At 38.7% G+C, this 24,038-nt stretch overlaps 2 protein-coding genes across 5 annotated transcripts in view; one reads left to right on the top strand and one right to left on the bottom strand.

Annotated features, from left to right (window-relative positions):
* The window catches only part of cnksr2a (connector enhancer of kinase suppressor of Ras 2a), a 119,379-nt gene that overhangs the window by 84,059 nt on the left and 11,282 nt on the right, over window positions 1-24,038 (top strand). Inside the window, exons 21-24 of one of the 4 annotated variants that reach the window (XM_085467980.1) lie at window positions 211-352; window positions 1,901-2,119; window positions 4,004-4,191; window positions 9,001-12,871. In XM_085467980.1, coding sequence (XP_085324106.1) covers window positions 211-352; window positions 1,901-2,119; window positions 4,004-4,191; window positions 9,001-9,198 — 747 coding nt within the window. In that variant the 3' untranslated portion in view covers window positions 9,199-12,871. Of the gene's footprint in view, window positions 1-210; window positions 353-1,900; window positions 2,120-4,003; window positions 4,192-9,000; window positions 12,872-24,038 lie in introns of those variants that run through there. The other 3 variants (XM_085467981.1, XM_085467983.1, XM_085467982.1) reach the window with 3 other exon arrangements.
* klhl34 (kelch-like family member 34) lies at window positions 19,148-21,675 on the bottom strand. Its single transcript, XM_085467984.1, has one exon. It carries the CDS (start codon window positions 21,151-21,153, stop codon window positions 19,369-19,371), a length of 1,785 nt encoding a protein of 594 aa, XP_085324110.1. The 5' UTR covers window positions 21,154-21,675; the 3' UTR covers window positions 19,148-19,368.

Genomic DNA, 24,038 nt, shown 5'->3' with positions numbered 1-24,038 from the left:
ATAGATTTTGTTCCTAAGTTCAGACTCTAGAAGATGATGAATATAGTGCAACAGACTGTTTCCTAATTAGCATATTATGTTTAGAGAAATACATTTTACCAACAATAAACTACAATTTGTAATATAGGAGCTGCCTTCATATGGGACCACATGCTTTGATTGCATCTGGTAAGTCTACTGAATAATTTGTTTATCTGTTGTTTTCTGTAGTACCGCTCCAGTCCTGCTGGGGGCAGTAGTGAGACAGGGTCCCCGGGCCGCTCTTCATCATCGCAGAGGCGCTCTTGGCAGGACCTGATTGAGACGCCATTGACCGAGGCTGGACTGCACTACCTTCAAACTGGACCACTTGGTAGTGCCCAAATTCCAATTCAGTTGCTTGAACACATCAGTGTTAGTGACTTCTGTTTAAGCTGTGATTATGTTCTACAGAAAGAATGAAAACCCAATGTGTTTCTGCACACCAACATGTTTCCCAGATCTTCCCCTCATAGTGGTTTGTTGCAATATAGGTGAAAAAACATATTCTTTCCAAGATGGCAAAAAAAATCTAAAAATGGATTAGTGTCATTTAATTATAAAGTGTAAAGTTTGTTTTTCATTAGTTATTAAATCTAAATCAAAGTGTCTCATATTTAGCTAGCTCGCTTGATAACAACCAGTTCTTTATTGTTCTTATTTAGTATACAGTAAACATCTATGGCAGTCCAGCTCTTTCAAGAGGGGAATGTCTGAGGTACATGTAGGTTAAATGGTGTGACTGTGTTTCGGCCAAAAGAAAGTACAGCTTCAATTTTTATGTCTCCACCCTCTGTTTTCTGTCACGCAAACTCTTATTCCATGCACTGACATTATGAAACATAGACGTAGCATTTGCTTGGAAAAATTAAACCAGTGTGAAAGTGCCTTAAGCCTGCATTTTATCTCAAGGCCAAAAGATGGCGATAGTTGTGGATAGAGTCAATGAGCAATCAATTTCACAGTAAGGCACGCCCCTTCCTATCACATTTGTTTTAAAAACAAGATGACAACAGTGGAAATGCTCATCTTGAGGCTTCAAAACAAGCCTGTAGAAACCAGTGGATGACATCATGATAACATGATGACATCATATTAGTTATGTCCATCTTCAATACTGTATCTACCTGTACCAGGAATGCCATTTTTTTTCCCTGAGCTATAAAATAAATGAGTGAATTAATTAATTAATAATTAATTCTGTACAATATGGTCTTGTATAGCAGTGTCTTATATAGAAATATAGACTTATTATATATACTTATATATACTGTATATTATACCTTTGTACTTTTACCCCATCAAATTTAACAAAATGGTTGCTTCACTAAAAGTAACAGAACTGCAAAAAAAGTGTTTTTTTTTTAAATTTGCTATATCTTAGATTGTTATTTTATTAATACCAAGAACAAGAAAGCTTTTCCAGAAAGTGTGCCATTAAAATTTTGAAAGATCCATACACAGAGCAGAATTTCTAGTGTTTTGACAGGAACTACTCTCTGCTCAAGAAAGCGCCCCCATGAAAACTGTCTGCTATCATCTGTGATCATCAGCTTCAGCTCTCCCTCATTAAAATCAACTTTGACCCCTGCCTGCAATGATATTTGTCAAATATTTTGTGCAGCTGCTGATGCAGCTTGAAGCTTGTGTGTTTTATATATGATCTTGTGTTTAATAGTAATGTATGTGTTAAGTGTTCTTTCTGATGCTCCAATGTGGACAGTGGCTTTAAAGCTGGAATAGCAATGTGTCTCTGATTCAGTCAGAATATATTTAAAATAAATGTTACTGTATTGAACAGAGTGTTCTTTTAAAGAAATGAGTCATGTTGCATTCATGACTCAAATAACAGCAAATCAATTTTCTTTTCTTTTCATTGCAGAGGACGCCGTCTTTGCTGAGCCAGGTGGTGGCTCAATGATGGCCGGAGCCGTTTACACTCTTCCTGCTCCGAGGAATGTCCCGTTGCCCATGGCAATGCAGAGGCTGATTCCTATGGCAACCCAGGGAGGGAAACCCCGCAGCTTCACACTGCCACGAGACAGCAACCTCCACACGCTCCTCGCACCGCCTGCAAAAGAAGAACAGCAAACACACAACGGTGAGTTCATGCTGGATCAGGCTTTTGGTGTGAAATGCTTACAAGGGCACAGAGAGCTTAAAGCTAATCCGGAAGCATTATTTTTATTCACTATGTTTTAACACCAAATCAACACTACAGTAAAGACAAAAGCAGCATTCATTATACAGTACACAGAGATTTTAGGCAATAAAAATAAAGCGAAAATACTTTAAATCAGACTATGAACCAGCCACAACATCTGAACATTGATGCAATTTAACAGTTAAAACTAGCTACCAAACAAGCAGTGTTGCATTAGAAAAAAATAAATTCAAATAACAGAGAAACATATGAAATGTTATATAGGGGAGAATAATGAGCTCTCCTAAAGGATTGCACAAATGGTTTAAACCAGCCGTTCCCAAGCTACATGGTCTTCTTTAAGGGCCATTAGTGAGGTTGCTGCTTTGTCTGAAAGCAAGAAAAAAGCCTCACAATTCAAACTTTGAAAACTTCTTTTAACAACAGAATTTCATTATGTTGCTATGAGACTGCAAGCAGCCACGTCTGTGGATGAAAACTAAAGCCAATGCAAAATTCCCCACTGCAGAACTGCAGTTCCTCTCTTGACCACTTGAGGCTGGCCCAAAGCTGTGTTTTAACCTTTTAGAGCCATTTAATTGAATTAAATGCCAAAAATGATATGGCCTGCTGCGAGTTACAGTTCATTCTAAGTGAAATTCTAGTATTTTATCAGTCTGTTACTAAGCACCAATTATCGGTTTCTAAGCACCAGTATCCGTGTCTATGCTTTGTACCTGTGTGGTTTTTGGATGCAGATTGCTACACATGCTCACTACCCTTAGCTTATAACTTAGGGCTTTCAAATTCAGTAACTTGTGGGAGCAAAAACTACAAGATTGAGGTTTTCTGTAGTCCAAAACCAATGGGTGATGCCACGATGACTATGTCTAGCTTTTATATACAGTCTGGTTTTCATGACATTTGTTGAATTGCTATGTGCTGCACGCTATTTTCACTGCAAGAGCTCAATGAGGGAAAATACTTCCAAGTACTTAATATTGCTCCATAATAACGGGGGCTCGGGTGTTTCATACAATGACAGCTAATTCTGAGCTAGTTCTAGCCACTGACACAACGAGCTGGAATGATCAAATCTGGAAAAAAATAATTGCATGTTTGACCTTCTCGATTTCACTGAAGGACAAAATATTTTATGTTGGGGATTAACTCAGTAGAAGAAGCTGGTGCTGCTCTCAGTGATGCATTTTTTGGGTAACAGCAGAGCGCAAAAATGTGTCTCGCTGTGAATGACAGCCACTAGAGACTGAGGGGGAGGGGGAAAAAGGAAATTTCTTTTTAAGGTGAAGATGTCAGCACATGTGCCATATATAAAAACTGCTCTCAGGCACAGACATATCCATTTAAATCATCATCAGCTTGAAGCAGAGCACACTGCAGTCATACATTGATCTAATGAGGCTAATGACACCACGGTGCTCCTGTTGCCAAGGTGAGTCAAGCAGCATATGAAAAGAAAGGACTGCAAGAGTAAATAAGACTGATTTATGTAATAGCATGATATATGTTGCATTTGTTAGGGAATGGATTGAACAATCAATTATAATGTGAGCAAGGAAATAAAACTGCCAAAGTGATGAGGGTGTCCCTGAGGCTGACAGGATTTTCTCCTCATTAATAATCCTGCTGTGACTAATACAAATCATTACACAATGTCGTAGATGTGTCGAGGTGTGCTGCTGTCCTCCAGTGGTTGATCTGAGATATAACTTAAGGCGCTCCCCGGCCTTTTAGCTTCTAATCCTGTAACAGATGTGAAGCAAAGAGTTCAACTCAACATTAAATGTGCGGGTCTCTGTTTCCCCTCTGACTGCTCTGAAGGTGGCAGTGAAGGTGCCTCGCTGGGCGACCTGTTTCGTGCGTGCGAGCAGGGTGGGGTCTGTCCTCTGGGTCGGGGGTCGGAGTCCAAAGGTCAGTCAGAGTTCAGGCAGTCATTTCTCCGAAGGGCCGCTGACCCTCATCTCAACGAGCGCCTGCACCGCCTCCGCATACTGACCTCCACGTTGAAGGTTGGTCCTCACTCTCATTCATATAGACACATGCGCAAGACGAGCACGGGGGCACGCCAAACACATGCACACTTACAGAGGCACAGGAGGATTTTAATTTCTGACGAGACGACTGACCTTTCCCTAACCTCTCACCCAAACTCTTGTCGATGTTTGTACAGATGTAGACACCGGGTTTGTGTGATGCATTTCTGGCCATTTGAAATACTATAAAAAACAAACCAGCGTACAAACATTTTATAAGCAAGACGTTTACCACATTTGAAGAAATAAAAAAAACTAACATTTCAGTTAAAGTTGTTTTTGATGTTTGTGGTGCATTTATTTTCACTTGTACAAAATTAATTGCTATTGCAGTGTACTGCTGATACTGACAGTATGTGTGTGGGATACTGGTCTCGAACTCCAGTCCTCGAGGTCCGGTGTCCTTTCCATGTGTCCCAGTTGCAACACACCTGAACACAATTAGTAGGACATTAGCAAGACTCTATCCGGTTGTTCAGTCTGACGTCACTAGCCGTGTCTGGGCCTAAACTCCGCTACAGGTCCATATATCAAACGATCACTATGGCATTACTGAGAGTTGAAAAACTGTCTAAAGTCTTTCATCTATAATAAAATGATCAGCGTTCTGCTCTACCAGGTGTAACGATTGAGTTTAACATCCAGGCATCCATGAAAACGGAATTTATGACATTTAACGGAGTTAGAAGTTAGCAGGAAGTTAGCTCGCTAGCTTCTATCTAAATACAATATAGCATGTCCTGACTGGGGGTTTTGGAAACAAATTAAAACGTACAGCTCTGTTATCACTTCCAACATAAATGTAGACAGAGAACTAAACAGCAGTGACGTTTGTAGGCTTACTGAAGTTTGGCTAGCTGGTATATAATGATGTGCTACGTGACCGCTAGCGACACAGCTATGTTAGCATAGCATATAAACAAGCTAACTTTTTTTCCACTCGATAAAAGTTAACGTGAGTGTTCTCGGTGGTCAGGAACAAATGTAATCGCATGGCAGGATGCTGTAAAAGGACCAAACTTCAGCCAGGAGAACAACTGAGATAATCCATCCACAATACGAGGTTAGTCATTCATATACTGCTGCATGGGCTGGGCTGGGCTGTAGTTACATCCTAAGGTTTTAAAAACTGAGTTTAAATAAATGATTAGCGGTAATAAAAGCTGAGGGAGGTCAACAGTGATCACTGACTGTTTTAGGAGCTTTTTGAGATTAAATAGAAGAAAATACATAACATTAAACATGTTAACAACACAAAAGCCATATTAAACGCAGACTACTTTAGGCCCGGAAGTAGGATTCGCCACGTCATCACTTAACAACTGGATAGAACTTAGGTGGCAATTCAGCCATTTGATTCATGTTACAGCAGCTCGTGAGTGAATGAACATGGTGCAATAAAAGTACTTTTAGGAGTAAATTTTTCCAAACACTTAACATTGACTTAAATTTACTTGAGTAGGATTAGTGTTTGCCACTTCAACATGCAGTCAAGTTCTATACTCTTGCTAGTGACCTACTAATTTTATTCAGGTGTGTTGGAAAAGAGAAACATGGAAAGGTTTCAGGATACCAGCCCTCGAGGACTGGAGTTCGAGACCCCTTCTCTAGATAAAATATTTGCTGGAGAAAAGTAATGCAATAAAAAAAAAGTATTTTACGACAGAAGTTAAAAGCAAAATTGTATAGAAATCCTGTCATCTGTGTTTGCTGGCTCGGTATGCAACTGTTAGCCAATGAGATGTTAATTTTGGTGAACAGCCTCAAACCAAACTATATCTGCCAAAACAGGTGTACAGACGACTCCTTACAGTGTCTTTCAGTAGAGACTCATAACCTTAAACTCAAAGCGGCCACACCCTTAATGATCCATAAGTTTAACCTTTAACCGAGTTTAAAGAAGGATACAGTTTGCATGCTAAAAACACAAAATCCATTTTTCCAAACATCTTTATTTGTGCTGTAAATTTGGATATTTTGAGAATCTATGGAGATTGAATCAGTATTGGAGGCGGCCTCAAAGGGCCTTTTGAGAAGCTGCAGCTTTGAGGCATTTCTGCATTGGCTTTATTTTCAGCTCTTCTGTGAAATCTGTAAAACGTTTGACTAGGACACAACACGATGGTTAACAGAATTGCTCTCGGGAACAGACGTTTGCTTACTAAAAACAACGAAATGGACCTCAGTAAGAGAAGTTGCTGCCAGTAGGTACTCACACAAACAATAAAGGCATATAGGAACAGACACTTTTGAGTCTGGAGCTTAGCAAAAGGTCAGTTTTGTTGAACTTTATTTTCCTTCCATAGAATTCAATTTTTGTGAAATGCAACACTGTATTTCACCTCATATTATTAATCTTACAGGTCATACTCCTCTAAAATCTTATCAGAAACTGCCTCCTCCCCATTCCTTCTTCACAAACCTTTTGAACTGTAAGATTTCTTGAAATAATGGTTTACTTCAGAAATTGTGCAAAGGCTATTGACCTCAAGGCAAAACGTGCTGCTTGTAAAATAGAAACACTTTTTCTCATCTGTTCAAAAATAAAACATTTGTTAAAGCTATGATAAGACAGAAGAATGGCTCTCTCCATGAGGATTTATTTCATAATTGTATATTTATGATAATTTCTGACTGTGATGCACACATAAACACCGCTCATGTGCTGGAAGATGTCTGTCTTGTTAGTTTTAGTGGCGTTATCTGTCACAGTGTGTCTCCTCAGAGTCCTCAGATGTCAAGCAGCCGTCTGTTGCTTCATGCTGTCTGAGCAGCAGTGATGCTCCCAGGCTGGGTGGCTCTTTTGCTGTTTTTTTTATGTCTCTAGAGTTTGTTTCTTTGTTGCTTCCTCCGTGTATGGGGGCGGGATGGCAAGTGAGGGCATGGAGGCTTTATTGCTTGCAGGTACATCAGGTTTTTTTTGTCTGGTTGGGTGGGGAAGCTTATGTGTTTGTTTGCTTGTCTCACGTCTTTTAAAGGTATATACCAAGCTTTGGGGGGAGCATGGATGAAAAGTTTCACAAATAATCTTCAGAAGACACCACAGTGACCCTAGTAGAGGCTACATTTTAATTGCTATTTACAAGGGATCAGGTTGGATTTGTGCGTTCAGGCAGCATCAACATATCTGCAGTGGTTGCTGTGGAAACAACAAAGGATTTCATATTTTCTTTGTGTGTTTCTGCACATTAAAATTGGACCAAAACAACATGATACATTTGAATGAGAATGTGATGGCAGAAGGAATAACAAGAGAAGAGATTCGTGTGTTGTGTTTAATAACAGCTTCAGCACAAAGTCGAAGATCATGAAGTGCTAAATTAGAAATAATCTACTACTGACTGAACATTAACTGAAGCAATGTATATTTCACCATCACGATACCGCTGTCATATAGCAACATATCATCGTTGCCTTTCAATTATACACAATTTATTAACAATGATTTCCCATGTAATTTAGAAAAGAAAGTTGACAGTGCTGTCACAAAAATGTTTGTAACTGCTGATGCATTTCAAATTCATTAACTGTCACTTGAACAAAGAGGCTTAGATAAGTTATAAAGAAAGAAAGATCCAGTGAATGTGTTTAACTTTTATCAAACAAAGAGGAACTCGTTTTTAAAGGGGCTAATACAAATATTAGACATCTACAATTAGAATCGCACAATTAGATCATTGCTTTAAAAAAAAGTTAAAAAACATTATTTCATTTATTAGCATCTGAAGAATGTAACTTGTCAAACAGAAACATTTTTAGTTTTCTGATGTATTATGATAGGAAAAAGGTGACTTTTCAAAAAACAAACCCAGTTTTAAATATGAATTTAATAGGTTTTTAATATAAATAAAATAAATAATACATTTTTATAAATGCTTACAATCTTTTTTTTTTTTTCAATAAGACCTTTTTACTTCTTAAAATAGTAGCAAAAGTGGGTCTGTTACAACACTTGGAAACTACATTTAGCCAAGTATTATATTTTGACTCTTACTACTACTGTTACTGCTAATAATAGTAATAATCATCTTAAAAATTATCATTTTAATCATAGTAATTCATGATATAGTCATATCAGTTATCAAGCAGTATCTAATGATAATATCAAACACTAGGCTATTCTAGCTGAAGTTGAACAGTATAGTATTTTTTTATTCACAATTCGTACTTTTACTATTGGTAGCTGTGTTTATTTTGATGCTTCTTTTAGTCCTAACTCAGAGAAACGTCAACACTTTGACATGCTTACATCGTTCTTCTATAAAAGTTTTTGTGGTAATCATCATGCAAAAGTTATTACTATTGTGGAATTAAAATGCATTACTGCATCAGTATATATTAACAATAGTGTATTTAGTGCCTTAATATACTGCATACTGCCCAAGAATATTAAATATTAATTTAAATAGGTTTTAATAAATGTCCTACGAGTGGATTAGTTAATAGTAGATAATGTGCTGAATGATGAACTAAGTAGTAATTTAAAGGTGTTTCAAAATGCGATACTGAAATTTACCAAATTATATACACTGAATTACTTCAAAAGTAGCCCATGCATTCATTGTGAATACACATGGAAGGTAGTGAATATATTCAGTAGAACAATGACGGATGAAAACAGTTGTTTTTTAAGTGTTCTATGCAAGGTGATCACATGTCAAATCTCCCCAAATCTTAGTGTATCCCCATTAAGTGTGTGTCTTGCTTTCCGTGTGTCTGCGTCTTAAAGAAGAGCGATATTTTGAAAAGTGACCCGCCCCTCCTCTGTTTCTGCATCCCCCATAGGACAGGGAGGGGGAACTAGCGCTGATTGACAGGCTGCTGGCCAAACCCCAGCTGTCGTCGGCAGAGTTCCAGGAGTGGAAGAGAGCCTATCAGGAGCTGTTCACTCAGGAGCCGAACTCGGCCGCCGACTCAGATCCTGGCCCGCCCCTCACCCCGTCGCTCTCTCACACGCACTCCTACATTGAGACGCACGTCTGACGCGAAAAGCAAAAGCAACACACACGCTTAAATTGCTCTCATCAGCTGATTTTGGATTGAGTTGAACAAATTGCAGTTGATGCTTTGAGGCATCAGAGCTGCGATCGGAGAAATCTTAGTGACGAACTGAGTCGAGAGGCGAGAGTAGAGATGCGCTTTGAGCAGCCGCCGTGTGACAAGTGCAACATGACGTGTTTTTGCGAAGACCCTCGTGTCACATCAGTCTTCGAGCTGATTGGTCATGCCACTCCAGATGGCTCGAGGGTGGACACTGACACTGATTCTTGAGTATTATATGTTAGCTTTTGTGCTGCGTACCTAAAATACTCTCCATGGAAAACCATATAAAGAAGGATCTTCATACAGACTTCTCATCCAGTGGGATTACAGAGTTGTATCTTTCTCCATCTTGCTTATTGTGCCATTTTCATACTGTGACTGCACAGCGTCTCATAGACGCTCTAATAGCCACATACGTTGTATTCTTTCAAGCCTTATACTTGATGTCTATGATGATATTTACTGTACAGTGAGTGCTACAGTAGACAACAATAAGCAAAGGTCTTTTTTTTAAAAAACAAAACAAAACACTAGTCTCAGTTTCTATCTAGTTTTAGAGACTTTTGTTTGTGCTGGTTTGGTAGATTCGTGTACTGTGCTGGGCTGGACCTGAAGCATGCACACTCCTCCTGGAATAGGACCCATTTGAAGGAAAAATCCACCCTCAAATGCTTTTCTAGCAATGCATCAGGCATCACATGGTGTAGTTAGGAGCCCATTATCTGCTGTTGCTTTATTATTGAACTTCAGTTCACACTCCAAAAACACAGTATGTCTTTCAGAAACTGCCATTTACTGCTTTATAACTTCGCATATGCACATTAAAGCAGTGTGGTTTTTACATTTGGAAAAATAGAACACTACATGCAGTTAAATCTGTTGTACAGACATATACAGGCATAAATAGAGAACAACAGTTATTCTTGTTGCTTCAAGAATAAAAGCTTGCAATGATCAAGGGAGTTTTCAAGTTTCTTTTAAAATTTTTACACAATAGTAAATAAAATAGGATCTTTTAATGATACTTTTATTAATTGCAAAACAAAAACAGCTACTAGAAATGTCTAATGTTTCGTTTACTTTGTATACATATTGAAAGCTGCATTTTAATGACATGTAAACAAATACTAGGTGCCATCCACAGAAAGAGGAAAATATAATGTTACATGGCTTTACTTAACATTTCTTGCAATGATGATAAAAGGTTTTGTCTTGCATTATAATTATTATTGCACTGAAAATTAGAAACTTGGTCTAACTATAGATGGAGCTTCCTAAATCTGAGAGAGCTTCTCACTGATGAATATTCTTTTTAGCTTTTGCAGATATGAATGTTTATATATAGTATAGTAAAAGAAGTACAGTTCTGTTCCACCTATGTGCAGTTGCCAGCTCCCAATCTAGAACTGGTTTCCTACCCAAAAATGGCACCAGTCAACACAAAATTACTGGACCCATAGTTTGAACCATTGACATCAGTGATTATGGGAAGAACTGATGCAAGAAATTCACCAATGATTGGCAGATTCAGCCCACAGGTTCTGTTTGCTATGATTTTCTTTTCATGTAAATAAATCCAACTTTTCATATCTTCCACAATTTGGGCAAGTCAAATTAGGATTACTCCCTCCATTACCCAGTCAAGTTGCTTCCATGTCTGTCTTAACATTAATTTAACATTTTGGATATATGAAATTTTGTCAGGTTATTGACAAAAGTGTGTTTCAACCCTTGAGCACTAAAATCCAATCAGTTTATCCTTGAGTTCAGGTGCCAAAATTGAAGAAATCGCCTCAAAATTTTTAAGAGCTATCAATATTGAAACAATGCAGTGAACTGATGGATGAAAGCCATAGAAACATGCTGTCTCCAGCACTAGAGTTTTGGTTTTTCTTATGCAGTGTATTTGTACATAATACCAGATAAAAGCTTTTACTTCAGATGTACCTCTTTGATATTACCCTTAAGTGAAACTTTCATCAACACAAGGGGACATTTTTCCATTGGACATGTGGAAATATTTTGCCTTTTGTAGGCCACCTTTGTATTGGCTCAGTCACACTAGAGTAAAGATAGATTAACAACCTCTATGCAGCTAGGAAAATTTGGTGGGTGCCTGGTAAGGTTTTTTTTCTGTCAGAGGCTGATTGTAAGTAGTTACGAAACTTGAGCGTGCAATACCCTCGACCATATTATCACAGATCTAATATATTTGCCAACTTCTCACCATTCAATGGACTGACTCCATCTTATTATTATTTTGTTTCCGTCTTTACTCACTAAGGTTGCTTTGAGTACAGAAACCTAATGCAAATGGTTGCAGATTAGTTCCCCATCCCTGAAGCAACCATTTCAAAGACAATAAAATGCCAATGAACTTCATTTCACAAGTTTGTGTCACACAGTCTTAATAATTTTGGTGTTGTTACAATGTCCAGCTATTGATTTACCTACTGAGACTGCAGCATAAATAAGAGTCTTTATAACTTGCCTCGTTAAATGAAGGTCACATTGACTCACTGCATCATCTTGTGGTACAAAGTGGTATTACACAAGTATAGCCTAGCCTTGTGTCAAATTTTGTTGATATTTTTTCAGCACAAAACTTTTTTTTTTTTTTTACATTTTTTAATACATGACGCATTATATATATGAAATTTACAAAAAAGTACACTACAATTCTCTAAGCCGAAATATCATTGATATATGAAATTTTATAGATCTACCCAAATCTTATTGTAGATTTTTGAATTTGCACAAATGTAACTTTAAATAAAAGCGCATTTCTATCTAGTTTTTAGGCAACTGCTACTTCCAGACATGGACGTTATTTTCATTTGGTTTTCAGTGCCTTATATGGCATCCACACTCCTAGTAATACAGGTGTATGAACTCTGGAAAGTTACTCTGTTTTGCCCCAAAAGCCTCCAAAAATATTTAAACCAAAACAAAAAAAAGCAAAGAGACATTTTTAGCACAGAAAGATTTTCTGAATATCGCAGATTTATAGTACTTAAAAGAATGCAAAAGTTTCTAAGGGTGGATTTTTCCTTGGAGACCATTTGGCTCTCTGTATCCTGCATGTCGCATAGAGAATATGAGGCCATATTTGCATAGGAACTGAAATATGAATCTAATAAAAATATATTAGTTTGTTATTTGTAGGCTATGCTGTTGCCAAAAGACTTAATACTCAAAGTCAATGCACAAAACTATGAAAGCAATCATAAATACATATAAACACACACACAACTACACACAATAATAAGCACATAGACTGAATGCTCTTTCTCTGCTGCTGCCCGTGGTTGGTTGTAGTAGCATGTCTTTGTTATAGATGAAAACAGTATTCTTTTTCCTGTTTTTGTGTTTGAAATCTTTACATACAGTAGATCTCTATTTATAGAGCGCAAACTAAGTGTCTTGGAAGATAGTCTCTAATTCTAGTTCAGTTTTTTTTTTTCTTTTTGGACAGACTGTCGTCGAGTAAAGGTTGTTTAATGTTCGATCTATAAATTATGGTTAATTAAAAAAAAAACAGTATTTATTTATGTAATCATTCTATATGCTCTCTTGAAAGATGAGGATGGATCAATAAAATGTTGGTCATTTCGCTGAAAGTGTTTTTTGTGGTCTGTTCTGTGAAAATTAGTCCGTATTGATATCATAAATTCAGCTTTTTAAAATGCTATATACGTAAAAGTACCACAAATAAAAAAGTACCAATGAATGTAAAAGTAACAAGGACTTTCTGCAATAAATTTCCCCTGTGACAAATTTAATTTATTCTACATATTACACTGCACAAATACATACATAAATAAAACAGCTTATTATTACAGTATAATAAGTTAGTTAAACTCCAGGGATATCAAGCTGTCTGGCTTTCCTTTGGTAGCCAGAAGTATTCTCAAATCCTCACTTGTTATCTGATAGTTTAGTCAGAAACATGCACACGAGCAGCCTGTTGGAGGTCACTTTGTAGGGCTCTGGCAGTGCTCCTGTTTTTCCTCACACACTCGAGCAGATATTGATGCTGCTGCTGGCTCGATGGCCCTGTCCAGCTCTCCTCATGTAACACCCCATCTCCTGATATCCTCTAAACTGTTAGACTCAGGGTTTTGTGTTCTGTGGTTTGGTCGGCCATTTCAGTTTTGCACAGTAGCATGTGCACAGTTCCCTCATGTTTTGGTTCATATCTAGTTCTGTTTCAGTTTGGTTCATATTTCTTTCCTTGAGTTCCTGTGTATTCTTGCCTCCCTTGTTTAGTCGTGTCTCCGTGTTTTTTTATCTGTGTCAGTTTTGCCTCAGTGTTAGGTGTTTCCTGTTTTATTTTGATGGTCTCCAGTCTCTCGTGCTGTATATTTGGTTCTGCTTCCCTTGTCTTGTCTTCTGTGATTACTTCAAGTTGTGCTCCCACCTATTTCCTCTTCCCTCATTACCTGGTGTATATTTATTGTCTGAGTCTTCCCTTGTTCCCTGCCTCTAGGCTGTGTGCACCCTTGTTCTGTGGTTTCCCCTAGACTCCTATTGTTTTTGTTCCTGGTTCCAGCCCTGCCTTGTTTTTGTATTTGTGCATTTTTGAAAAATCTTCAGCATTAAAGCTGTGTTCATGCACTGTCTCCAGTGTCCTGTAGTCTGGGTCCACATCCTACCTGCAATACAATGTTATATGACACTGTCCATGGACATAAAGCAAATATTTTTGTGATGGCTTGACGAGCTGGACTATCTGTGTAACCTGAAGACTGCAGTTACCGCTCCAGCGATTAGGACGCTGGCAAAAAGCAAAACTAGAGGAAAATCAGTGAGGCAGGATAAGGAGAGAGCTGGTCTGTGGCCACCACCTGCAAAACCTTTCCCTTTTTTGGCGTTGCCTTGTTGTTGCCTCTCTGTCACTTTCATTTGCTCCAAAAATGTATGCTTCCTAAATGGACAGATTGAGTTCCCTGAAGAGTACCTGACTCACTTTGTGTTATACTGTGATAATCGTGTGGTACCTTAACTTCTTTGAGCAGCATATGTGACTGATCAATTTGCAAACAGCATATGTTAGCTTGTTTTATTTTAATTTAAGAAGCTAAGTTTACTGGTCCTCATCCGAATAAATCTGAGAATCTGAAATGACTGACAGGAAAAGAAAGAAGGAGCTTTTTGGACATTTTCCTGTGAAAAACTGTCAGAGATCTAAAGATTGCTTTTTACAATGTCAGGACAAGATTTACATTTCAGAATTGTTGTAATCAACTTTTTTGTTCTTTCCAAAGGTTTTTTTTATTGGATGAAAAAAATCACACAACATCTATTTTCTTAGACTCTTATCCGATTCAAGGTCATATGAAGGCTGGAGTCCCCACAGCCCATCCTCTTTATTCACAATGGGTTGCCACAGTGGATAGATCTACATGTTTTGATTTGGCACACGTTTATGCTGAATGCCTTCCTGATGCAAGAGACTTATGTCTAAATCTCAACAAAAAAATCTTTCTATAAATTAAATGGTAGCTACTACAAATAGAAGCTGTGGACCTAGTGGAAAAAATACATTTCCCTCTGACATGTTGGGAAAATAAAAATACTTCAGTAAAGTACAAATTGGTACTTGGTTTCTTTATGTCATTTAGGAATTTAAATCTCTGTAGCTATCTACATAGATTTATCTAATCTATGTATCTAATTTATCTAATCGATTTATCTAAAGTACCTACCAAATAAATGTGGCTAAAATTGCTTATATTTAGCTTAGCTACACAGTATGTGGTGCACTGTTAGGCTGCATTAACTTGATTACTCTTAAGAAGATAAATAACAACCAGGTGCTGCTGATCAGATCTAATTAATTAATCGTCAGCAACTGTAAAAAGTTCAATAAAAGCTGATGTTCTGGCAGCTTGCTGGTCTGGAGCCACCAGGAGTGGCTGTCCAACTAAATTTACCCTTTTTTGGTGACAAAAAAGCATTAAAGGAAAAAAAAAGCTGAGTCTCAGCTGTGACAGTGAGAACTTTCCTGATGTAATATTGTCATAATCACACATTAGAGCATGGTAGCTTGAAATTAACATTTCATATTTCCACTTTTATTCTTTTTTTCAGACATTCATTTAACTCAGATGGTGTTCTAAATAAGTAATATTTTTGTAGATAGCACAGTGTGCATTCAGACTTAAATGGAAACAGATACAAGCGCAAAAGTGCATCAGTAATGATCTCCAGCAGTTACCAAGCTATTACCCAGAAACGCAGATGCTTCTCTCTAATGCTTTTCTACTCTGCAGCTTCATCCTTCTTTGTCCATTTGACTGTCAGTGCAGATGAAGTGGAACAAGAAAACAAAAAAAGAGTCTCACACAACATCCTTGTTTTGCTGCTCTTTCTATATCTATCAAATAGAAAACTTCAATTATTCATAGGTAAGCTGCAATGCTGCACACTTTACAATTTCTATCTGCAAATTCTGCAAGATATTCTCCTTAGTTTTGCTGTTGTTGTTATTTCAGCACTGTCACCCTCACCTTCATCACCTTATCGGCTGGTTTTTTTTTTCTTTTTTACTTCTCTATTTCATCCCGCAGCTTGGCCTCATCCTGAAAACCCATCTGTTTGAGTGTTACCTTCTTCACACTGAATCTGTTTACCTCCTCTGCTTATTCCCAAAAATCCCATTTATCACACAGCTTAGCCCTTGTTTTTCTTAACACACAATTACATTGGAGTGACACTCTTTGGAATATTTGGTGACCCTTCCCTTTTACATACTTACATACTGTAATTAACTTTCAGTGAACTAAAAGTAATCTGAATCAATCTGGAATATGCTCAAAAGAGCTGCAAGGAAAATGCCACAGTGCTCAGCCTGTATAGTTTATATGTGAGATGTTTAGTTGAAAATGCTAATCTTTTCTTCATACTGAGTTAGTTAGAATAATTTTATGAATATCTCTAGAGCAAGGAGGTTGGGTCATAGCAAAGAACATAAACAGCATAAAACATAGATGTAGCCACTTTCCCATTTTCCACTGCTTAGTGAAATCCCATTTTGAAGCCTCGAGCCATGTTGGCTCGTTCGCTAACAATTTCACAAGTCATTAGCCAATGAGCATACCCTGATTTATTCTTCTTTTTGATTGTTACAAAATGGACCCAATGAGTTATGCAGTAGGTGACTGAGTACATAAACAGGTATAAGAAGCCAGGTCAATGCCTGGCTTCGTATAAAATCTTTAGGACAGAAAACTTTTTCACAACTACAAAAGTTGATCCCTAGTGGTCATTAAAAAGAATTATGAACTTAGCTGTACTTTGTAGTAGTTTGGAAGTAAAACCCCACCCCAACCAGTCATGGCAGATGGCCGCCCCTCCCTGAGTCTGGTTCTGCCAGAGGTTGCTCATAGGGAGCCATATGCTTGTTGGGTTTCTCCGTATGTATTATTGTAGGGTCTCCCTTACAATATAAAGCACCTTGAGGCGACTGTTGTTGTGATTTGGCGCTGTATAAAAAAAATTGATTGAATTGAACTTAAACATCCTCTTTGAGAGAGTTTTTTTATTTATGCTGTAAAACCATGCCACCTGGAGAACATGTGAGTTTCATTATTCAACCTGTGTTCATTCAAATTAATCAAATTTTACAGCTAAATCATTTTACAAATTGTAAAAATAATATTAACTTAAAGTTTACAGATCAAGGCTATTGGTAAGCCAGCAGCACTGGGGAATAAAGCAAAGAAATCTATCCACAAATTGTTACATTTTAATTTTTAATTCTGTATTTTAAATTCTCTGTTTTCCACTCTGGCTTTTGGCTTTGGAATCCAATAAGTGGTGGGGAAACTCAGGACTATATATATATATATATATATATATATATATATATCCCCATGCTAGGCATTGCTATTGAGGTTGAGTTAAAGTAAAATGATAAGCCAGGTGATAGATGTTGGGTGCGATGTACTTTTTAGTTAACAGAAGATTAAAACTTAACTAAGATTAACTGCTTTTAACTTTTAAACACAATTTTCATATTCATTCACTCAGAGAGCCACTGTAGAAGGCAAAAAGAGCTCTGGTTTGAGAAGTTTAACATAGCCAAGTTCAACAGAGCCAAGGTTTCTTAGTGTTAGCTCACATAAAAGGGCCATTTGATATTTGACTGCACAAAATTGACCAGCTATTCCAATCAGAGACAATATGATAAGGATCTATAAAGAACATAGATTATATACAGTAAAACACAACATTGCTCCTGCTGTAAATAAGATTAGTGAGTCTAACGCTACAGAAATTGTTAATTATATGATTTGATCCCCACAAGTGGCCAGTAATATATTGGTGTTACTGCTCAGTTTGCCCTCGGTGTTGCTGTTTCTAAACTGACAGACACATATTAGAGCTCTGAAACTTTACACTTCATACACTTAATGTTGCTGTTTGTTTCTAAACTGACAGACACATATTAGAGCTCTGAAACTTTACACTTCATACACTTAAACATTAGAGGTTACTCAGTGTGCTCCCCGCCAACTCTGTCCCTTGATACTGCTGGTCATAAATAGCTTACACATGTAACTGATCAGTTTTCTAATCTATGGTGCAATGTTTAATGTTAAATAAATACGTGACAGCAGGATTAGAACCGAACCTAATAAATAAATAAATTAAATTAAAATAAATTTGTAAATAAAATAAAAAAACAGTCACTTTGGTTAATAAAAAACCCCCTCTAAATATCAGATTTGTTTTTAAAGGTTATGTTAAAGTTTCTGTTAAACTAATATAAGCTTAGTTTTACTGGCACTAGCTTCATATTTAACACAAACACAAATGCATGCACGTGTGGGCGCGGGCGCACACGCACACAGATATTTATTGGTCTTCTCATATATCTTTCTGGAAAATCTACAAGTGTTGAACTAAGCAGCAGTAAACAATAATTTATCATAAAAGCTGGGATAGGGACATCAGCTAGCATTGCTATGGCTAACCAGCATTAGCCTTTTGTTTGTCATAAAAAAATAGGGGTTTATGAAGATTATACGCTCACTTGCGACTTTTTCAAGTGTTCAAATGTTATGTTATTGCAATACCTAATCAGTCAATTATAGCATCATGGACCTGAACCCAACAGATATGCAGCAACTGTATGACGCTATCATGTCAATATAGACCAAAATCTCTGAGGAATGTTTCCAACACCTTGTTGAATCTATGCATGAAGAATAACGTTATGAAGGCAAAAGGAATCCAAACCCAGTATTAGAAAGGTGTTTCTAAAAAAGTCTTTGGTGAGTGTATCCGTTCAGACATTACAAATAATTCTTACAAAATAGTAGTTGCTAGGTTTCTTAAAGAATGAAACCAGAGAAAAGCCTTTATCCACCTATTACACAAAATATTTAAAACCTTTAGGGTTTCTATTAAGGAAAAAGATATGAGCTTTGTTTGGGATTTTTATATAACTCTAGATCAGAAATATTTGGATTATCTTGAAGAAGGTTAGCCTAGCCTAGCCTAACATAAATACTGGAAACAGAAAAAACAGCTAGCTTAAAATGAATTAAATGAAACCTTAGGCTACATCTTTAATCAATGTAGACATAAAAGTGTTAAAAATTATATACTGTGTTTGGCTGTGTGCCTTATGCTAAGCTAACCAAACTGCTTTGTTGCTGTACACCTTCATGTGTCAAATGCAAATAAGTGTAGACAACACGCCTTAGGCTAGCTGTTAGTAGGAGAAAACTAGTTGTTTGATATTTTTCCCTAGACCAGAAAGACCAGAAATAATATTAAAAAATAAAAGTATTACAACTGAGGAAGTTGTTAAGGGCTGCGTGGTAGTAAACATTTCATGTCCCCCAACCTAGTTTCCCGCACAGGCCCCAAAGACTATTGCTCAACTATGAGCAATATCCTTATTTCTGTGTTTTAGTACCCAAAACCTAGAGTTTGAACAGCCTGGGGAAAATGGGGGTAAAATGTACTACATTGTGGTTGATTTTAAAGCATCTGCTCAGCATTTTGATACCATATTACACCCACTCAAAGTGAAATTCTCACTTTAGGAACTGGCTCTCAGCACTTGTAAAATACATTTCTCACTTTTTGTGCTCTTTAGTCTGGCAGAGGCAGCAGCGTACACTCAGTCCCAGTGAGAGGTCTGGGAAGCTGGCAGATCTCTCTCCAGCAATCTTTCTTTGTATCATACTCCAGCACACTCTTCACAACCACCTCCTGCCCGTTACTCCACCTTCTCCCTCCGAAAACCAGAAGATTCCCAGATGACATTGATACCATGCCGTAGTTGAAGGAGCCAGTGAGAAGCGGCTTGAGTCGCATCCAGTGATCTGACTGTGGATGGTATCGTTCAATATCACAGAAGGGTTCGTACATCCCCAGCAGTGCATAGATGTAGCCATGAGCAGTTGCCAAGCGATGACTGAACCTGGCGATGGACATGGATGCCCTCTTTTCCCAGACTCTGCCTTTAAGATCCCAGAAGAAGACCTCTCTGCTGCTCTCCCTGCTTTCATCCTGAGTGTAACTATAGTTACCCGGAACACCACCTGACACATAGATGCTGTTGTCAAGCACAGCAGAGGCGTGGCCGTAAAGTGTCTGAGGCATTGGTGGCCCTTTCCTCCATGCTCCTGTGGCTATATCATAAAACTCCACAGAAGCTACAGAGGCATGTGTGTTGGTGTCTGGTCGTGTGTGTCGTCCGCCCAAAGCATAAATAACATCCTCTACCACGCAGCAAGTGAACTGTGCCCTCCTGTCCAGCATGGACTCCACCTGCTCCCAGCAACTAAAGCGAGGATCGTACCGCCACACCTGATTGGATGTTGCTACAGTAACAAGCCTTTTCTCATCTTCATCTCCCTCTTTCACTTCATCTCCTCCAATCACAAAGAGGAAACCTCCCACTGAGCACACGCAGGGATTTCTCAGTCTCAGCGGAAGAACACAAGTCAAAGATGAAAACCTCTTCCTCTTTGGATCGAACGCCATCACCTGCTTTTCTGGCCAATCAGTGCTGGACCCGCCACCCACAAGAAGCACGCAATTGGGTGATGCTCTAAGCGTTGTCTGCCGGCTCTGCCTGATGGGCTGAGTTGAACCGAGCCTGTGGTACTCGGATGCTCGTGTCAGCTGGCTCCTTATTAAAGGTGTGGCCATGGCTCTGTGGGCATGGCTGATATTTGTGAGGTCAGACGGGGGGACCAATCCAAAGCGCAAACGACTCAACAAAAGATTTGATTTCAGGAGTGGGAGGGGCCCGTTATCATCCAGCCAATCCAGAACCAGCTTTATGAGCTCCACCTCCTTAACACTAGGTATCTCATCAGCATCCAGAACCGCCAACAGTGATTCGATATTCAACGTCAGGAGCTCGTCCCTGCTTTCTTGTATCAAGCTTCCCATCTCCATGGCAATGGTTTGATTGGCAGCCTCAAGTGCATTTGAGAGGGCGTGGCGCTCAGCCAGGTTAGCATAGTCACAGCAGTTCTTGGCATTTAAACCATCAGTCATGTAACGCTCGCATATCGCCACAGCTGTTTCCACCTGCAAGTACCTGCCTGTTTCCAGGACAACAGGAAGTGTGGAGGGTGAGATGCTGAGCCAACCTGAATACAGGAAGTCCAGAATGGCATCTAAGCCCTCTGGTGTTAGCGCAGGGAGGCTAATGGAGCCTGCTAATCTCTCTGCAGTAGTCTCTCCAAACAGGGCCCAAAAATAGTCACTGGAGCTGGCTAGAAGGGCGCGATGACAGGGAAAAGATATGCCGCCAGCCTGTAAGACAACATCACACATCTTCCTCTGTGAGCGAAGGCGCTGGAAGCCAGAGAGAAGTCCGGTTCTGTGGGAAGAACTGTAGAGGACAGAGTAGCTATCCATCCAAAAGACGGCAGACAAGAGAGTGGAAATGATGGAAGGAAGATAAGGAAACTTTTGAAAAAAGTGAAAGCAAGTTAAAGGAAAAAGATTTGTCAGGAAGGAGCCAGGAAGCAACGGTGAAGAAACATTAAACACAGCAAGCACAGGAAAAGCTGAAGAGTGAAGTCAAAAAAAGAGGTTGCTGACAAGCCGGCACCAAAAAAGTGTAAAAAGAATTGGATATTAGTCGGAGAGCAAGAAGCAGGAAATGAGAGGCGCAGGAAAGAGTGTGTCTCCTTTGGCAAGCTTTCTCCATCTGTGTGTTTGTCCTTCTCTGCCTTCAGCAGCGAGCATGTGACACCATGATGCGGAGGTTAATAATGGCCCCCTGCAAACACAGACAATGCTACAGCCCGCCCCCTTTTTGGCACTTTAACATGAACCATCCCAAAGCCCTCATGTCTCTTGCCCTGATACCCCGGCTCTGTTGGTTTTGAGTTTGTCTGCTGCCCTTTTCTCCGTTTCCAAGAGGGAGTATCACCCATGAATCATACACACCAACCAACCAGCGAGCATGGAGATGCATGGATAAACACCCTGACCCCACACCCAAAGAGACCGAGAGGGAGCCTGGCAGGGCTTTAGTGTCTAACCCAGTGGATGAACTCATTGGTAAATACAGCTGCTACAGTCTGGGACCAAGATTCCAGGGCATGCCACCAATCTGCACTCTCATGGTGACAGGAATAGTAGCACAGACACAACTCGGCAGATGCGGCGCGAGGTAGATATCAAACCTGCGGAAGTTTTGCCAGGCTGTCAAAGATTTGTCAAGTGTCAGAAGTACTTCATGGCTTTTGGTATTAGAGTTATCCGTGCCCTTTTGGGAGGCATTTAACCTTTTTATGACCTGCAGTCTGTCAGTATCACACAGATGGATGTCATGATATTATTTTTATGCAGAGATAGGAGGCGATGGTGAGCGTAAAGAATAGAGAGATAATGAAGCATCAGGCTACAAGTTAACTAATGTGTTTACTGTCATCTCATTAATGCTGAGCTATACTCCGCGGTGCCACTCTTTGTCTAATACACAAACAAATGCACATCAGTATGCAAACAGCACGTTATTGAACACTTTACAAGATCTTGCAGGGTACGTTTTGCTCTGAGTTATGATTGCTGTCTCTGAATAGATGCTGGCTCACGCTCTGAGGTGAGTGTGTATTTGTCCGCGTTGGTGTGTTTGTTTTATGGAAGGGTTACACCAGTTTAAAATTCAGCACACGGGCTACTCACAAAGAGAAAAAAAAACAGACTCACACCTTTTTTTCCTTTTTTTTTTTGAAGCTACAAAGTATTTTTAATCTTTCCCACATAGTGTCAGATTCTCCCATATGGTGGTTAAATCTACACCACTGTTTCTGAATATTCCACCGTGACCCGATGGAAGCTAAACTTAGCTACAGCTGCTGTGTGTGTGTATTTATCTGTCTTCAATAGGGCACAGTGATGTCAGGATGGATATGTGGTGAAATGCAGTGGTATGTGGCCCATTCAAACTGTAGGATTTGAAGGTTTAGGTCATGATTAAAGTGAGTCTGCATTGTCGTGCTCCTGAGTTCTACCTAAACCCCCTAAAAATTCCTATTACATATGCACATAATTCAAAAATAATTACAGCTGGAGATACCAGAGTTCATTCCCCCCCTTCAGGCACTGCAAGTAATGTGAAAACAACACTCCAGGCTACATTTTCCATCACAGTAAATGGGAAGTTTTAATTTGGTTTTGTCAGAGTTTCAGGTTGAGCAGACTATTTCTTTTTAAAATCAGTGTCACACTCTGTTTACTGCCAATCTCCTGACACCCACATGAAAAGACCAGAAGTCTCAGCCAGGATATAATCCATTTTAAATATGTCACCCTGAAAACTACTGTCATGTCCTGTCGGTGTGCTTAGGCAGTCTTTGTTAGCGAATATACCCAAGCTGTCAACTCCACCAGGAAGATGATATTTTCTTCTAAAGGACAAAGTCACAAGACTAATGTCAAGTGCTAAGGTGACATACGCACATGAACAAAGCAAATCAGCAGTTACAAAGTGAACATACAAAAGAAACATTTCAAAATAGGATAACAAAGGTCATCAGGATTACGAGGTTATTAATGGTTAACCAATAAAAACCAGCAAGTCAAAAAAAATATTTCTTTTTTTCTGGAACTGTGGTTCTCTGTGCTTCTTTTGGGGTCCCCCTTTCTGTGATTGGTTCCCTTTGGTCTCGCGCTTCCTTCATCCCCTGCTACGCCTCCATAACCTATTATGTTGATCAATTGTTCTCTTAATTCTTCAAACTTGGTTCAACCTATCATGTTCGGGACTCTCTAATCAAAAGGATTAGCCTAATTATTATTTATGTGTGTAAGCGTGTTTTTGCATTTACCCCTCTGTACTATAAGCCATTCCTATAAGCTTTTGACCTCCACATGACTGAGTAGAAACTCCTATGAGCACAATTGCAATGTGTTTATAAACAATCATTTATACATATATAATCTTCAATGTTATTCACTTGGGTAAACAGCACTTTTGACACCCTTTTAAGAAGCTCTCTTCTTCTCTTATCTGATCACAAACAAGTGCAAAGTTTCCAAGCAAACTGTCTTAACGTCCTGTTATCTGTCTCTGCAAGCATTTTGTTTTTACATTGACCTTTTACTACACTCTGTCACCTTTCACTTATTCTACTAAAAAAATCAAAGAGAAAACAAAACAAGGATTTTCAATCAATTAAGTTTAAGCATAAAAGCAATTACTTATGAGTAAGTTTTATCATAGCTAAATTATCAAACACCCAGAAAGTCCTAACATGATCATAAAGCCCCTTATTTCAACTTAAACCCCA

The sequence above is a fragment of the Copadichromis virginalis genome, linkage group LG9, assembly GCF_057382275.1.
Source record: "Copadichromis virginalis isolate Kocher_CV1m ecotype Utaka linkage group LG9, C_Virginalis_male_GT1.1, whole genome shotgun sequence".
Classification (NCBI taxonomy): Eukaryota; Metazoa; Chordata; class Actinopteri; order Cichliformes; family Cichlidae; genus Copadichromis; species Copadichromis virginalis.
This window is presented reverse-complemented; position numbering and strand designations above follow the sequence as displayed.

Bases quoted from the DNA above. Each gene is read 5' to 3' on its own strand.
- klhl34 (XM_085467984.1), bottom strand. From the start codon at position 21,153: ATGGATAGCTACTCTGTCCTCTACAGTTCTTCCCACAGAACCGGACTT.